This window comes from Rhipicephalus microplus, chromosome 2, assembly GCF_043290135.1.
Source record: "Rhipicephalus microplus isolate Deutch F79 chromosome 2, USDA_Rmic, whole genome shotgun sequence".
In the NCBI taxonomy this organism is placed as follows: Eukaryota; Metazoa; Arthropoda; class Arachnida; order Ixodida; family Ixodidae; genus Rhipicephalus; species Rhipicephalus microplus.
In genome coordinates, this window is record NC_134701.1 from 79,160,028 (window position 1) to 79,179,033 (window position 19,006).

The 19,006-nt window shown below is 46.6% G+C and overlaps 1 protein-coding gene across 1 annotated transcript in view; it reads right to left on the minus strand.

The window, feature by feature from the left end:
• LOC142790022 (uncharacterized) overlaps window positions 1-19,006 on the minus strand; it is a 167,732-nt gene that overhangs the window by 40,624 nt on the left and 108,102 nt on the right. The window contains exon 7 of the mRNA XM_075885039.1: window positions 15,979-16,126. Coding sequence (XP_075741154.1) covers window positions 15,979-16,126 — 148 coding nt within the window. The remainder of the gene's footprint in view (window positions 1-15,978; window positions 16,127-19,006) is intronic.

Sequence of the window (19,006 nt, forward strand, 5' to 3'; positions counted from 1 at the left end):
AGTCATGGGACGGTGAAGGTAATAATGACAAACTTTAGCCAAGACTACAGGCACCTGAAGATTAGTACGACGATCACCTACACGGAAGAAGTTGTTGGCGCCAGCGACATCCTCATTGACACTTCTGAGCCTGCCTCAATGGGTCAATGTTTCCGACCTGATTTCAACGGGAATCCAAGTCCTCCAAACACGAGCAAGCACAGCTCAAACCTTTTTTCGTGTAATTCAACGACCGCGTCTCGTCGTCGTCAAGGATTCACAGACTCCAATGGCGAAACATTGTAACATAACGGGCGAGTGTGCGACCAATACGCCAGAACCCTTATCGAGTTTCGACGCGAGAAGGCGAAGCCGTAAGAAAACAAATCAACAAAATGAAACGCGACAGAATAATCCAGCCGTCGAAGAGTCCCTGGGCGTCTTCGTGGTGGTGAAGAAGAAGGATGGAACCCTGCGCTTCTGCTTCAGCTATTGTCACCTTAATAATGTGACAAAGAAGGACCTGTATCCCCTCTCACGACTAGACAACACCCTGTATCGCCTCCACAACGTTAAAAACTTTTTGTCAATAAATCTCAAGGCTAGCTATGAGCAAATCGAAGTCGACAAAAGAGACAGACTGCGCTTATAACACCAGACGGCCTCTTTGAGTTCAAGGTCATACCCTTCGGTCTTTGCTCGGCTCCTGCGACTTTTCAACGTGTTATGAATAGGGTACTTGCAGGATTGTAGTGGCATGCTTGTCTCGTCTATTTGAATGACGACATCGTGCTTTCTTTGAGCATCGCCGAGCACCTCGGGCGCCTTGAAGCCGTTTTTCAAGCTATCAAGACTTCTCCTGAAGCCACGAAAGTGTATATTCATGTACGAGGAGTTCTTGTTCCTGGGACAGGCAATTATCAAGGGTGGAGCCTGTCCCAATCCACGGGAAACAGTGGCTATTCCCGAATTTTTGTAGCCCACGGCAAAGAAGGCCATGCGCCGATTCCTAAGCCCATGCGCCTATTACAGCCGTTTCGTCCAAAAACTCCGCCCTCGTCGCCTACCCGCTCACTAAGCATACCAGGACTGACGTGAACTTCAAGTAGGAAGCGCCACAGGAAGAAGCATATTATGAACTAAAACGACGCCTGCAGATGTCTTCATTACTAGCGCGTTTCGACAAGCCCTACGAGGTGGAAATACACACCGACGCAAGCAGTGTAGGACTCGGTGTCGTTTTTGTGCAGAGAACTGATGGACTACAAAGAGCCATCAGTTATGCTAGCCGGTGACTCTCAAAGGCAGATGCCAACTATTCTACCGCAGAAAAGGAGTGCCTTGTCATCATATGAGCTACATCAAAGTTCCGCCCCTGGCTTTATGACAGGCCCTTCAAGGTTGTGAGTAACCACAACGCCTTGTGTTGGCTAGCTCACTTGAATGACTCTACGGGCCGCCTCGCACGGTGAAGCGTGAGACATCAGGAATTCGACGTACTGTCATTTCGTGTAGGAAAAAAAACACTCTGACCCTTACTGCCTGCATAGTGCCCCGGTCGAACGACATCCGCCGGACGCCCTGAATGATGACTGTTTCTTGGGAAACATGAGTGCCGAAAACTTCGGCCAGTGATAACGAGATGACCCGGAACTCAAGAGCCTTGTAGAATATAATATCCTCAGGGTTAATAGCGCCGCTGTTCCAAAGTCAATGAAGAGATGACTCACATCAATTTCCTGCAAAACCGAGTTCTGAAAAAAAAACTTCTCACCCTTTAGAGCTAAACACCTTCGCGTGGTTCTCTGAGCAGTGAGACTAGGAGTACTCCAGTCTCCACACGACGACCTAGCGGCTGAACACCCCAGGAATACGCGTATGTTTGCAAGAATACAGGAAAAGTACAACTGGCCACGACTTGCCCCTAACTTATTAAACTCGTTGTGCCAGGAGATGCCGAGACTGTCAACGACCGAAAACACCGCCTATATAGCTAGCAGGCTTCCTTCAGTCGATCGGACCAGCTCAATCATCGTTCGAGCAAATTGGTATACATGTACCTATTAGAAGCATTTCTTTCACCGGCTTGCGGCAATAAATGGATGGTTGTCGCCACCGACTACCTTACCCGCTACGCCAAAAGAAGGGCTCTACCTAGAGGCAGTGCTGCCATGGTACCAAAGTTCTTCGTTGAATACATCGTCTTGCATCATGGAGCACGAGAAGTCCCCATTACTTACGTAGGTACTGCCTTCACTACCGAGTTATTTCAGGTGGTGTTGGCATACAGCAAGACAAGCCAACACCAGATGACAGCATACCACCCACAGACCAATAGCCTTACCGAGCGCCTAAACGAGACAGTCACTGACATGTTGGCCATTTACGTCAATTTCGAACACAAGACTTGAGACGCCATCCTTCCGCCCGTGACCTTCGCAAATTACACCGTGGTGCAGAATACGACGCAAATATCGCCATGCGTGTTAGTCTGTGGAAGGAACCCGACCACGATACTCGACGCCACGCTATTAAACGTCGCTCAAAAAGAAAACCTCGACGTGACTGTCTACTTTCAGCGCACGCAAGAAGCACGACAACTCACCCACCTCCGCACCATGAATCAACAGACGCCTGACAGCCGTCTTTAAAATCTTCGACGAAACTTCATAGAATACCAGCTCGGTGACCGATTTTGTGTGTCGACGCTGATACGACGACGTGGCCTCGGTAAAAAGCTTCTGCTAGAGTACTTCCGACCTCACCGTGTAGTTTGATGCCATGGCACACTGGACTACAAAGCTGTCCCCGCTTTGTAGACATTCAGACATTCTTAGCACCGTCTGCTGCGTCGTAGGTGTCACCATCGTCTTGGTCAGTTTTTTCGCCGCCACTAGGAACTGAGGGCCCAAAGTTATTGTCTTATGTAGAAGGCAGCGGTGAGGTACTGCACCAGGGTGGCCGATTCGATTGATTGATTGATTGATTGATAGATCAATTGATTGATTGATTGATTGATATGTGGGGTTTAACGTCCCAAAACTATCATATAATTATGAGAGCCGCCGTAGTGACGGGCTTCGAAAATTTCGACCACCTGGGGCTGTTCTACCTTGCACCCAAATTTGAACACACGGGCCTACGACATTTTCGCCTCCATCGGAAATGCAGCCGCCACAGCCGAGATTCGCTTCCGCGACCTGCGGGTCAGCAGCCGAGTCCTTCAGCCTTTAGACCACCGCAGCGGGGCGGGGTGGCCAATTCCACTCTGGTGAGGGAGTGCATTATGGGCTGGGGTCACCATTGAGGTCGCACCTCAGGCCAGCTCCAAGCGGCTTGGCCACACTTTTTGAGAATGGTCAGAAAACACTGCTGATCGGTAGGTGAGGCTCCTCGAAAACACGCGAGCCAAATGTTAGAGCGCAGCACGTCGCCTTCAAATAACAATAAATTATCAAAGCCAGCTGAAATTGCTTTCTCTTCCCTCAAAATTGTTGGATGACGCCCAAAATCACTCGTAGAATGCTCATTCAACAACCACTGGCTGTCGTAGACGGCACCCCTGGGCTGACCCACCCAGGGGAAATCGGCAGTCGCCTTTTCCTATCACTCTCTTCCTACATCTTCGTCTTTATCTCTCACTTTTTATCTGTCCTGTCATCTTCTCTTTTCCGTTTACTTTCAAATTTCCTGGCGGCGAGGGTTAACCCTGTGTAGCTACCCAACCTTGGGTAGTTATATTCGGTTATAGCGGCGATGCATGGCTGGCGTCTCCAAGCGTTCACTAGTCAACCTCGTAGCGTCCCCTTGTTGGGCTCGGTGGTGGGTGGCCACCATCGCCGCCGAACTTTATAGTATTTTTATCGCAAAAGCTTTTCCCCTCTTTGCTGATCGCTTCCTGAAAAGGTGGCGCACCGATGATACTTTCCTGCCTAACACACCAAAGCCGACATTCCCAAAGTACCATGTAATCCACAGTCAAAACGAAAACAAGACAGTCCGAGCCATTTCACCTTTCCTCGTTTCCAAAACTCTCACAGAAGAAATAGGCCCAGGTTATAAAGTGACAAAGATTGAAAGTGGCGATCTTCTTTCGGAGGTTCGTGACAAAGCTCAGTATGAAAAGCTGTCTAAGCTTCTAGCCTTTGGGGAAACCCCTGTTTCGGTGGGCCCACACAGGTCCATGAACACTGTCTATGGCGTAAGTTCTGATGATGATCTTACTGAGCTTTCTGAAAGTGAGCTGCTCGAAGGTTGGCAGGACCAGAACGTGGTCAAAGTCCAACGAATAACAATAAGGCGCAACAACAAACTGACCCCTACAAAACACGTAATAATTACCTTCGGAACAAGCGACCTACCAGAATCAATCGAAACCGGCTATTGTAAGCTTCGTGTAAGACCATACATTCCCAACCCTCCTCGATGTTTCAAGTGCCAACGTTTCGGTCATGGATGGCAGAGTTGCAGAGGGCGTGTCACTTGCGCAAAGTGCGCATTCATTCAACACATATCGGACAACTGCACCTCAGAAACAGCTCATTGTTCGAACTGTGAAGGAGATCACGCTGCCTACTCACGATCATGCCCCGCATGGAAAAAAGAGAAACAAATAGTAGAACTTAAGGTTAAATTCAATCTCACATTCCAAGAAGCACGCCATGGTTTCGCAATACACAACCCATCTTATCCCTCCTTTGCAGATGTGACGCGCCGGGGCGCCGCGCCACATGCCTCGGCACCCACAAATGTCACACAGTGTGTGGCCGCGGTCGTGCCGCCAGCGCCCCCGGCTGGAGCAGCCTGTACTACTCCGCCACCTGACAAACAAGGCCGGCAGACCCCGGTGTGTGCCGAACCTGGGACTACTGCAGGCGCAGTTAGGTTCAAAAGTTCAGTGAATGTGCCTGCCCAGCAGGCACCATTCACCACCTCACAAGAGGTGATGGATACAAGTCCCACTCCTCCGGCGCCTGAGACGCCGAAGGATAGGCGCCACTCCTTGGAGCGCGCCAAAAAAGAAAAACCTCGAATCACAGGGCCCTCAAAAGGCCCTGTAAACTAACGCAACACCTCTGTACACACAGCACCACACTACATTAAAATGACACAACTTCTACTGTGGAACGTCAGAGGACTGTTGAGAAACCTCGACGATATCCATGAACTTTTACACAAACATACACCTAAGGTGCTGTGAGTACAAGAGACACACCTGAATCCTAAACACACCAACTTTTTACTTCATTACGTTATCTTTCGGAAAGACCGGAATGATACCATTGTGCCATCCGGTGGTGTAGCCAATATAGTCAATCAAGGGATTGCATGCACACACCTACCATTACAAACATCCCTTGAGGCGGTGGCTGTTTGAGCAGTTCTTTTGAATTAGCTCGTCACCATCTGCTCTCTCTATATACCTCCACAACACCGTCTTGAAAAGCATGAATTCGAGTCCCTCATAGAGGAACTTCCAGAACCTTATATCCTCCTTGGAGATTTCAATGCACATAGCAATCTATGGGGTGACTCTCGCTGCGATGCTCGAGGTCACCTGATTGAACAGCTCCTTTTTTCTTCTGGTGCGTGCCTGCTGAATCAGAGAGCCAACATATTACAACATCGCTAACAATACGTACTCAGCAATAGACCTCAGCATAATATCCCCATCACTCCTGCCTCTACTTAAATGGGAAGTCAGTAATTATCCATATGATAGTGACCATTTTCCTATCGTTATGAGCACATCGATAACAAATACATGTCCTGCACAACTTCCCAAATGGCTCACCGACAAAGCTGATTGGGAAAAGTTTCAAAAAATGACTTTATTATCTTGGACTGACATGGCGGCATTGAGCCTAGAGGATGCTGTATGCTACTTTACAGCTTTCCTGGTTGATGCAGCAACAAAATGTATTCCCCAAACATGTGTTCCGTCAAGCAAACGACGAGTACCATGGTGGAATAATGAGTGCCGTGATGCTCGAAAAAAACAAAATAAGGCATGGAGGTTGCTTAGAGACTCGCCCACAGCCGAGAATCTTGTAAACTTTAAGAACGTCAAGTCGCAAGCAAGGAGGACGCGCCGACAGGCGAGAAGAGAAAGTTGGCACAAATTTGTATCGGGCATTAACTCATACACAGATGAGTCGAGAGTCTGGAGCATGGTTGGTAAGGTGGCAGGACGAGGAGCACATTCGCTTCCTCTAGTGAACACACAAGGGGAGAGCTTGGAAGACCAGGCGAACACTCTCGGAGCGCACTTTGAACAGGTCTCCAGCTCAGCACACTATAGTGAAGTGTTCCGACGATACAAAGCCGCAATAGAAAAACAGAGATTAGAGCGCAAGCCCAGAACACATGAGGCATACAACGAACCTTCCTGTTTTGCTGAACTGCAGGCCTCACTTGCCTGCTGCAATAAATCTGCCCCAGGCCCGGACCATGTGGTATATGAAATGTTAAAACACCTGCCCACTGAAACCCAGAAAGCTCTCCTCTCTCTGTATAATGCGATATGGTCTTCTGGCGAGCTACCCTCAGCCTGGAAGGAAGCCATCATTATCCCAATCCTAAAACAAGGCAAGGACCCGGCCTCAGTTTCCAGCTACGGGCCAATAGCATTAACCAGCTGTATTTGCAAAGTCTTTGAAAAAATGATCAACAGGCGCCTGATGCACTTCCTTGAAATTAGTGGCCTACTTGACCCATACCAGTGTGGGTTTCGAGAGGCCGGTCCACCACTGACCACTTTGTCCGTATCGAAGCACAAATTCGCGACGCTTTTGTTCATAAGCAATTTTTTCTTTCTGTGTTCTTCGATATGGAAAAGGCATATGACACTGCATGGCGCTTCGGCATATTGCGAGACCTGTCACATTTAGGTGTGTGGGGTAGAATGCTTACAGTTATCGAAAGCTATCTGTCCAACCGTACATTCCGTGTCCAAGTTGGGACTGTCTTATCTCGAATATTTGTCCAAGAAATAAGAATGCCACAAGGAGGTGTACTCAGCTGCCCACTTTTCATAGTTAAAATGAATTCCTTGCACCTGTCTCTCCCCCGAAATATTTTTTACTGCATATATGTCGATGATGTGCAGATTGGTTACAAATCGTGCAAAATCTCAATGTGCCAACGTCAAGTTCAACTAGGGTTGAACAAGCTATCTCAATGGGCAAACGAGAATGGTTTTATACTCAACGCGCAAAAGAGCACTTGTGTCTTGTTCAGCCGAAAGAGGGGCCTCCATCCTGATCTCGACATTGACCTGCATGGTCAACCTCTGTCAGTGAAGACCGAGCACAAGTTTCTTGGTCTCATATTAGACACTAAGCTAACCTTCATCCCACACATCAAGTATTTAAGGGACAGGTGCTTAAAAACAATGAACATTTTGAAAGTGTTGTCAAACACTACATGGGGTTGTGACAGGAAATGTTTAATTGACTTATATAAAAGCCTCGTACGCACACGCCTAGATTACGGTGCTATAATCTATCAGTCGGCAACACCATCAGCCTTGAAAATTCTCGACCCTGTCCACCATCTAGGCATTCGCTTCTCTACGGGTCCTTTCCACACCAGCCCTGTGGAGAGCCTGTACGTGGATTCGATTCCACCTACAAAGATCTTCCTTGTCCTTTTTGTACTTTTTGAAGGTGAAGGTAGACAAGAAACATCCTTCACATTTCACAATTAATGATTTGTCTTGTTCTGGCTTGTACGAGAACCGTCCTTCGTTTACGCAGCCCTACGCGCTGCGTGTAAGGAGCCTGGCCGAAGAAACAGGTGTGCCTCTTCTTGAACCCAGTTTGATGGCTCCTGCAACATATCTGCCACCGTGGCAGGGGCAGCTTATAGATTGTGATGTTTCTTTTGTCGATGTCACAAAGCACGCCCCACTTGCACACATACATACATACTTTTTAGAACTACAACATAAATAAACACGCCCTGAGTTCTTTACTGATGCGTCAAAGTCAAACACTTCTGTGTCATATGCAGCGGTAGGCCAATCCTTTTCCGAGGCCGGCGTTCTTTATCCTAATGCAAGCATCTTCACAGGAGAAGCTTACGCAATACTGGCGGTCGTAAAACACAATAAACAGATAAAATTACAAAAGGCGGTGATATACACAGATTCCCTAAGCGTGGTCAACGCCCTGAAAACTCCTAAAAAACCCAAAAACCCCGTGCTGGTGTCACTCTACTCACTTCTGTACACATTCTACATATTAAAACAGCATGTCGTTGTCTGCTGGGTTCCAGGGCACCGTGAAATACAAGGGAGCGTTTTGGCCGACAATCTGGCATCTTGCGCCAATGTCACTACTGCCAATGCATCAACACCAGTCCCTTCACTTGACTTAAAACCTTTTATAAAACGAAAGCTCAGGGGGTATTGGCGGAGCATGTGGGATAAACACACAGATAATAAACTCCATGCTATTAAGCCGCAACTAGGTTATTGGCCGCCACTATCAAAATCACGACACACAGAAGTAATACTAACAAGGCTTAGAACAGGACACACACATTCTACACATTCATTTCTTCTGTCTACAGGTGATCCACCATATTGTGAGAGATGTGGAGAGCCCCTTACGGTTCTCCACATTCTCGTCCAGTGCAATGAGCTAGATGCTCTAAGAAAAAAGCACTTTTTACTGCCCTACCGACAGCTGCTCTCTCTACACCCTGGGATGCTCATCGGTAGGGATCCGCTTTTTAAACTGCAAACACTGTTTACGTTTTTAAAAGATGTGCAAAGGTTTCACCAGATATTTCGAGGTCATCCGTAGCACGACCTCTATAGAGTGGTCGTGGCTGTGGTGAATACATCTTCATCATGGTTTTATTATCATGAAATTTTGCCATCGGCTATCACCACACATGTGTCACGCCACTGTCATGATTTTATTACTTTCATGTTTTAACCCGCGTTAGAGCGAGGAATTTTAAGGCCCCTTGACAGCCACGCATCATATCATTGTTCATATCTGTAGTCAATTGAAATGGCGCTCTTTGGCCATCAATTCGCCCTTGCGCCATTAGCTACTAATCATCATCATCAACCACTGGCTGATTTGAACATGGCGTGCTCAGTCGTCACAGAAATCGCCGCGGGAGGCCGCCACTTGTTTGCACGTGTGCGAGAAATCGCATTGAAGAAGCCGCGTATTCGAACAAAAAAAGAAAAAAAAGTGTTCAAGGTTACAAGGGGCCCGTGAAGTTTTTTGTTCACCCCTCCCATTCCTCCTTCCTTAGCTTCTAGCGGTTTCGTCGAGATGAGGAAAGAGAAGATGCGATCGCTGCGTGTGTCAAAGCATTGTAATTCCACTCGTACAGGGCGGATTCTTAAAATTTTCGCCGCATTGAATTTGTGAGGCAGTAAGCTCTTCCAGTGAAATGATTCCAGGTTACTCAAAAACGTCTTTCACGGACTCTTTAATTCGTAACTGAATTTCATAACGACTAGGCACGCCACACGCTGTTGTGGAGGGGCTTCATTGTAGCCTACTCCTCTTGTACTGTTTGCGTTAGATATTCTTAAAATATTTCTTTTTGGGCACGGTGTCACTATAAACAACATTTGTTGGAAAGTTATTTAGGACGTTTTTCGTGACGTTTTTTTCGCTTCCCACTAGGACATGTTTTTGGCGTTGCAGATAACGTCATTTTGTGCCACCTCGATCTTTACCTCTTTGAGTCTGCAGTCACGAGACGCTTGGAATGGCATGACCAGGTCACTGGAGTACGAAGCTGCCCAATTTATGTTTCAGCAGTGCCATTTTAACCTGCTTTCATTCTTTGACAACCGCAGATGTGAAGGGTGGCTCCAGGCGGATATCTTTCTTCAAGAAGTGTGACCTACACGCTTCTACTCTACAAAACCTTTAAACACCTTTGATCACAAAGTGCGAGAACGAAAGTCAGTCTAGCGAAATAATTGGGACAAACTTAAAGAATTGAGAGTAAGACGCAGTGCCGTTGAATATAAACACTTCAACTTTTTCTAGGTATTTATTACATTATTAGAAATATACTCAGACCTGACACAACTGAATATAACAAAAACTACATAGACGCTTCGCCACCTATGCAGATTGAATCATCAGTATGCACCGGAAATAAATGAGAGATCACCCACTCTGTATCTAGTCTTGTATGCTTATGTAACCATCTGGCAGGGGACAATGGCAGTTCTTGCACGCAGACTTGTCACGGTATATGAACCATGACTCGAGAAGCTTTCTCTTGCCCTACCTCCGTTCACCAGCCAGAGTCGTCGCATTACTGAAGATGAAGGAATGGCCATTTACCTGCATCGTTCAAAAAGTTTGGACTTGAATTGGGTAGCATGCGTGTCTTTGGTGACGTTCCTTTTGTGCTCTTTCAGCCTTATATACCGCTTTCAGCCTCTCTGGTCAATATATGTGGCGGCACGGTATCCGCACGGTACATTCCAAACGATACCAGAATGATAGTTCACAGGGGGGGTGGTCTTTGGGCATGGTGATTACGTTTTCCTAGGTACTATGAGGTGTGAAATTGGTTTTATTGACCAGCGGACGAAGTGCTCTAAAAACAGATCCTGACACACTCTGAACGTAAGGAATCGAAACATTGAATGTTGTGTTTGCTTGCGTCACACTCCTTGCTCCTCTTCGCTAATGTTTAAGGGTGTCGTTGATGAACGTCCTCAGATAATGCATTTGTTCCAACGCACCGAAAAGTGTTCCCATTTCATGTTGCCGCAAGTGCTGCTGGGAACAAACAGCATGGCAACAAGAAAATACAGTCCTCAAGAAACTCTTTGTGCTCGGCCGGGTAATGTGAGTGGAAGGACAAAAACATCCGGTATTGCATTGTTTCTGGTCCACTGTTGTTTACACCCTGCCATAAAAGTGCGCTAGACAAGTATACCGAAAAGTTGTAAGGTATTCTCTTGCTCCAGGTTATAGGTAAACTGAACGGCAGGATGTACTTTGTTCAATGCCTCATAAAAAGCAACCAAATGTGCCCTCTTCTGTATGACTACCGTTCCAATTGAATCTGTACGCCAGGTACGTTGATGATACTTTCACCAACCTGAAGAGGAGACATCTTATTGCTTTCTGTGAGGCAATGAACAGTGTCCCCATGACGAACCGGTGCCGGAAACAAGACAACTATGTCAACGAGTACTACAGAAAGAACATATTGTAAGTTTTTAATAGTTACCAATCCACTGCAGAGTCATAGATAACGAACATGCCAGCTATACAGAAAAGAACGCTCACGAAAATTGCAAAATTGATTTCATTTCACTGTCAAGAAGCGATGCAGCAGTAAGAATTATTAGGCTCGCGCACAATGTTGCTAGGTTTCTGTATAACATGCCCGGATTTCTCCACAACCGTCTTCACCACCTGGATCCTTACCTACGACTCACCATTCCATCTGGTTTATTCAGATCTGGGGCAACCGTTCTTTGCCACATGTGGCTTGGGCTGTTTTACACGAACGCATTTGCTTGACGCATCGGATGGGCAGACAGTGCGGCGTGTGACAATTGTGGTGCTGACGAAACCATCGAACATATTTTGTGTCAGTGCCCTCAGTATCCCTCAGTATATCTGTCAGATACAGTACCTTTCAGCAGTGTTTGCACGTCTCGACGACCAGCTGCTTTTCGAAAACTTATTTTTGGAATGCCGGATAGATAGAGGATCATGCCGAAAAGCAAAGAAGGCCCTCCTGAAGTTTGTGGGATCGCCCCGCCTCGTCGAGCAATTGTGACATTCTAATGTGTGTGTTTTTGCTTCCCTCCCACTCTCGCTCTCTCGTTCCATTTTTCTTCCTTTTTCGGTCTCTCATTCTCTCTTTCCCAGTGCAGGGTAGGAAACCAGATACTTGCTTTCCGGTTTAACTCCTTGCAATTCTTCATTCCATATATATATATTTCTCTCTGGACAATGCACATTCTGCCCATCAGTGCACCCATGAAGTAGAGAAGGACAATCCCTTGCCACATTTGGATATGGTTGTACGTCGCACTTGTAATAACAGGGTGGAAACAACAGTGTACCGGAAACAATGCAATGCCGGATGTTAATTGTCCGTCCACTCACATCAACTGGCCGAACACAAACGGTCCACTGTGAGGCATTTCTTTTCCCGTTGCAATGCCGTCTGTTTTGGGCAGACTTGCGATACATGAGATAAAAAATGTGGTGAGTGCGTTGTAACAAAGGCATTATCCAAGGACGTTTATCAATGACACCCTTTTACATAAGCGAAGAGGACCAAGGAGTGTGACGCAAGCAAACACAACATCCAATGTTTCAATTCTTTACGTTCAGGGTTTGTCAGACTCTGTTCTTAGAACACTTCATCCGCTGGACATTTAAACCGTTTTCACACCTCATAGTCCCTTGGAAAGCATGTTCACCATGCCCTAACACCGCACCCCTGTGAACGATCAAAGTGTAATCGTTTACTAGGTACCGTGCGGAGACTTCGACGCCACAAACATCGGCGAAACAGGCAGGAAGCAGTGAACGAGGATAAAAAAAGCACAGAGGAGGCGTCGCCAAAGCCACACAATTCAAGACCAAACTCGTAAAACACTGCTAGTCAATGGGGCATGCCTTCGACTCCAGCAATGTGACGACGCTGGCTTGGGAACAAAGTTGAGCCAAGAGAAACTTTCTCGAGTAATGCTTCATCTGCCGTGACATGTTGGCCTGCATCAAAAATCATTGTCCTCTACCGGACGTGCACAGAGACATAAAAGTCAAGAAGTAGACTGGGTGACGTTCTCTCATTTAGTGCAAGTGCATACTGATGATGCCACCCGCATAGGTGGCGAGAGGTCTCTGTAGTTGTGTTATATTTTGTTGCAGTAACTCAGAGTATATTTTTAATTATGAACTCACCCGGCTTATGGAACTTCTTTGCATGTTATTCACATGTGATGGGTGTGCTTTATTGCTGGATGTTGACATATGATGCCGTTTGTCTACAGTTTGACAAATTATTGATTACCAAAAAAGATCTTCGTCGAGCTGGTTTTTACTATTACTTAACTATGGAAGCCACTGACGTAGGCAGAAAATATTCCCGACAACTAAGAACTCTGCTAGCACCATTTCACACGCCTAAAGGAATCTGCTTTTCATCTTTTAAAACCATGATTAAGGTAGATCAAGCATGTTTTAGGAAGAAAAAGGGACTGGTATCCTGAACATGTGCGTGTGACTTTCTTTTGGGGTGAGCTTGCAGGCTGCAAACTGTTTAGCGTTCGCGCTCTGAAGGAAAGCATGGAGCGGCCCACCCCCGCGCACGGTGACAATAAAATATGGTACAATTTTTTTTCTTTAGGACGAGCCACCAGAATTAAGTTTCAATGCAGCAAAATAATTGAAACTTCATTTTTTCACACTACATACTCCTAACAATTGTTGAAAAAACAGGTCACTGACCAATGTCAAACAAAAAAATGACGTTTCGGGACCCGTACGGGTCCCTTGTTCACAATGGAATGACGGCTGAGCAACAGGTTCTTATGTAACGTTGAGCGCATGACGCAAAGTCCGGGAGTACACGTGGTTTAGTGTGCCAGATGATCTATTGATTGTGTTACTTGTCGTCTGAATGATTAGTGATTCGAGGTTCAGTCTGGTTGTAAAATTCTTCTCCGTGGCTACGATGCGTGCGTTGTCCCAGCTTATCTCGTGGCCCGTCTTCTTCAACGTGACGGTTGTGCTTGACCGGTCGACGTATGAGTCGAAGATGACGGAGATAGTGGGGGACTGTACAACGTACGCCAAGATTAACAAGGACCCTACCTCGAAAGTCCAAACGGGCCTGCAAAAGACGCTCTCTAGTATTTTCCAGACGCTTCCTGCATCAGCAAAAAGGTTATACTTCCAGCTGCTGTGCACCAATGGTTCTGCTCCAGCGATATACGGTTTACCGAAGATTCACAAAAGCGGAACGCCTCTAAGGGCCATAGTGGATTTCACTAGGTCACCCCTATACAGCCTCTCAAAGTATCTTCACGGTATCCTGGCTCCCCTTGCAGGCAAGACTGAAACTAACCTCCGGAACACCAATGACTTCATAAGCAAAATGATGAGTATCACTGTGGATTTCGACGAAGTACTGGTTTCATTTGATGTCTACTCCCTCTTCACAAGTGTTCCCGTCGACCTTGCTGTAGACACTTCCAGACAATTGCTTCACAAGGACACGACATTGGCCGATCGCACACCGTTCGACGTCACCGAGCTGTGCACCCTGTTACGGTTTTGCCTATCCAACCCTTACTTCTCGTACAAGGGTGAATTCTACAGGCAAGTTTTCGGTACCGCAATGGGAGCTTCGATTTCGGTCACAACTGCGAATATCACAATGGAAGCGATTGAGCAGAAAGCATTGGGAACATTTCAGGCGAGACCCAAGGTCTTTCTGAGATACGTCGACGACTGCTTCTGCGTGATAAAGAAGAAAGACGTCCAAGCTTTCCTTGACTGCCTAAATGGCGTCGAGACTTCCATCAAGTTCACTGTGGAAGAAGAAAAAGACGGTTGCCTCCCTTTCTTGGATGCAGTTGTAAAACGTACTCCCACAGGCCTCGCCTTCGCTGTGTACCGAAAGCCAACGCACTCCGGTAGATACCTCGACTACGAGTCAGTCCACCCGGTAGCCCACAAACGCTCAGTGATTCGGTCTTTAGTTCAACGAGCGATTCGCATTTGTTCTGATGGAGAAAGCCTGCAGGAGGAGCTCCGGACCATTGAAGATGACCTGATCAAGAATGGATACCCCAAGATTTTTATTAGGAAAACAACTAAATCCGTCATGCATAAACTGCAGTCAACTAGTCAGGCCATGCATAACACATCGTCTACAAAAAAGCGTGCATCGATTCCTTATATTCGAAATATAAGCGAAGCCCTAGCCCGTCTATTCAGAAAACGTGGTGTACAGATCGCGCATGTTCCAGCAAGCAAGCTTAAGGCTGAATTGCTAAATGTGAAGGATCCTCTCCCTCGGCAACACTTTCCTGGTGTGGTCTACAAGATACCATGCGCGGATTGCGAATCGGTGTACATTGGCACGAGTGGAAATTACTGCAAACGTCTTATGCAACACAAGAATGACGTCGCCAAGGGCCACACAGTGACAAATGCACTCGCAGAGCATGCCGAGAAGACGGGCCACGAGATAAGCTGGGACAACGCACGCATCGTAGCCACGGAGAAGAATTTTACAGCCAGACTGAACCTCGAATCACTAATCATTCAGACGACAAGTAACACAATCAATAGATCATCTGGCACACTAAACCACGTGTACTCCCGGACTTTGCGTCATGCGCTCAACGTTACATAAGAACCTGTTGCTCAGCCGTCATTCCATTGTGAACAAGGGACCCGTACGGGTCCGGAAATGTCATTTTTTCGTTTGACATTGGTCAGTGACCTGTTTTTTCAACAATGCCTTTACCTGACCAGACGGCATTCCGTCGAACTCTCGACTATACTCCTAACAAAGAGAAACTAGTATAGACGTAAAAACACACTACGTCGCTTTTGCCCGTTATACGTAGCAAACAAAGCAAACGAAGACACACAATATTGCAACCATGTTTCGGCTGACATAAGCACTCTTCAATAAATATTTCTAGTCATGATTTCGATCGAGTATTTCATTTTCTATATTTCAGCGCTTTTTTTTAGAATTATCTTATTTTTTAGGAAACCTTTTCTTCTTTTGCCTAACATGTAGAGCAGCGATGCATCAAACAATTGCTGCAAAAGCTTTGTAAAAATCTGGCATTTGAGCTTCTTAATAAATTGTCAAAAACGCCAATGCACATCAAAGCCAGCAAATATTAGTTATCTTGGCCATGCTAAACGCGGCCCGCATACAAAACTGACTTTACCTGATGATGCCACTTCTATATTTATCTAGAGAAAAAACACAAAAAGCAACGCTTACCAAGTTGCCTTTGTATGGATTCGACTGAGCTGCTGCCGTAACGGCCGTATGAAGGTAGGTTGGAGGTACCATTATGCACTCCAAAAAGTTGATGTTCGGAAGGCGAGAGTATCCCATGAAAACAAATATATCCAACGATGTTTCATTCCTGCGTGAAAACATCCCTATCTTGTGTGGAGTCTCCATTACCGCAAATGCCGAATCGTGTCCGAACCTTGCTTTCCGCACCATCAAAACAGCTACAATATTCGAAATAGGATGTTACGTGGTCATCAGCTGTAGACCTATGCAGACCACAAAAAAACGTGATAGGCACAAATTATTTTTAAATTTGTGTGATAAAGTATGTAGCCATCATGGATGGCTTTCCCAAACAAGCTAACAAGTTTTTATCGCAAAGAGTTTTATGTAAAGCTGTCCGGCGCCTAATAACAATGTTAAGGACCTTTCCCTGCTCATGTTCACCATTTTTGTGCAAAAAAACAATGTAAACATACAGCGAATTCTCAAGCTGCTTCGACCTTAATTAAACGCTTTGGAAAATGTAGAAGTTATTAAAAGTGTCTGAACATTAACACTATAGAACCTTTTCATAAATACGCCACTTGACGGTGAGCTTTTCGTCAGTTTCGCTTCGCTAAATGGGCGTGGGATACCTAGCGCAATCTTGAGGGCATGGAAAGCGAGCCGCCAAATGCGTGAGTGCTGTGCCTTTTGTGTTGGCGGCTAATTCTTTGTATCATTCGCTGCAATCGCACTGCTTTCTAGCTTGAACGAGCTCCTAGTACTCTCCGGTAAGCTTTATGAGCTGCTTCTGCTGCACAATGAGCAATACTTTGTACCCTTCAACGGCTTCGACAAGCAGTTTGGCTTGTTATGACTGGCAACGCATAGATCTGGCATGCAAGAGACTCTTATCAGCGTGCCCTTCCGATGCGGTTCGCGTGGCGCCGGAACACAAGAGGTGTCTGTGTGCACTGTAAGAAACGTGCTTCAGCGTCGCTGGGACACACAGCCTGCGTCGTCTGCTGCGCTGCCCTCACAATGGCGGCCGACTGTAGTTCGCGTTCCCGGAGCTAGGGGCACCCTTTTCCGAAAAGGGTCTTAGGTTCAGTATATCCCAAGGACGAAAAATCACAAGAAGCATAGCTGCAGCCAATACGTTGGAAACACAAAAACACGTCTTTTTGTTTCGTGGTCTTTTATCACCAGGCTTGCGTATTACTTTCAACAATCGTTCACTCACTCTTCAATACGCAGTAGTAGCTCCGAAAATATGACCACCGTTACTTGGAAGGTGCTTCAAAAATAGGTCGCTGCTATGAAATACGGGTACGATACTATTAAAGAGTGCAAAATCTGAATATGCAAAGCTATAGAAACTTATAAGCTGTTTCGGGTAACCTGCTTTCTGAAATTTTTCAACCTGAATGATAGGACGTGGAGTGCGAACAGCCAGTTTATATCAGAACTACGCGTGTTAGCTGCCGAAAGCCTCGTGATGGCCACATAGGCCACTGAAGGTTACAATAATGGCGACAAGGGGCTGTGTCGGCAGGTCCTGTTAATACAGAAAGGCCATCTGTATTTGACTTGGCACAGTCACCGCATATGTTCGTCACCATGGTAGCTAAGTGTGATGTTCGCAGTACTACCAGTCCGACAGGCGAGGACCCCTGCACAGACAGTGGGACAGAGCCATGTGCTGGCGCGCACCGTGGGCTGGGCAATTTTGTAGCAGGTACTTCCTACAGGGGCGAGCGGTGCGGCTCTAAGGAGGACACTTGTTTTGTTCAGCACTCAGTTAAGCTGCCCACAGGTCAGGGTGTCGGTGAGTTAAGGGGAAATCCCACCGGTGGTACCGTGAAACAGTATAAACGTATGAGACTAGCTCCACTCAGCTGATGCTAGCCTGTGTTGCGAAAGAAATCACAGCAAATTGGGCCAAGGAAAAAAGATGCCTCAAGAAGAAAGGAGTGTCAAACGGTGCAAAAAAACAAAGAAAGTTAATGCAAAAGAGAGGCTTCACACGTGACACAACGCAACAAAAGGCGCGTTTTCGTTTTGCCACATTAAGAAAAACATGCCCGCTTGCGCATGGCCACGCAAAATGCAAAGGATTTAGGCATGCAATTGTTGCAGGGCGCAGTGCTGAGACATTCCTCGTCTTTCCCCTGTCCCGTTTGCCGAACAGAATGAAGGGGGAAGGAGCCTCTTTTCACATAGCGAAACGAAGTGGTCGGGAGACCCCTACCCACCGAACGAGGCGTCGATGACGACATGCCTCTGGGGTATAGACTAGCAGAAAATTGGCGTCCGTGTAGCTGCCGTCGTTTCTTTTCGGTTGCCTGGCTTGCTTGAACGGCTCCGAAAGAGCGACCGGCTCGAGCGCGGTTCAAAGTTAGGAGTTACGCTTCATCAGTTGAGCGCCACCAACTGACAAGTTTTTGAGAAACATTGCTCAAAGTATTTGATTTGTTTTTGAAGTTTCTTATAAGTTTTTTGAGAGTTTTGTTTGTATTTGTTTTTGTATGAGATGAGCCACTGTTAAAACATATTGTCACGGGGTCGTGACGTGGCCGAAGACAGGAAACTTCGTCTTGGGATTTAACTGTTTATTTGGGCGAACCTGTGCCCGGTAAAGGGAAAGTCTAATTACAGCAGCAGTCTTGCACAGATAGCAGTCTCGGACTGATAGCGGCGAACGCAGCGTCGGCCTTCGATCAACAACTGACAAGCGGCGAAGCGCGTCGGCATTTATACTCTTGCCGTCGAATGTTCCAGCGTTATCGCTGGCGGTGGCGTAGCTTCCAGAACAATCTGTACCGTTCGCACTGTGGGCGTGATCTTATCGAAATGATCTACTACAGTCCGGAACCTTCTAGAAAACTGCAGGCGCGGTTTGCGCTGAGAATCGTGTGGTGTTTTGGGACGATAACAAAAACTTGGGAAATGGAACGTGGCATTGCCCCCCTCTAAAAAAAGGCATCGTCCCGATGCTTTAACTAAAGATGAAAGTACAATAATA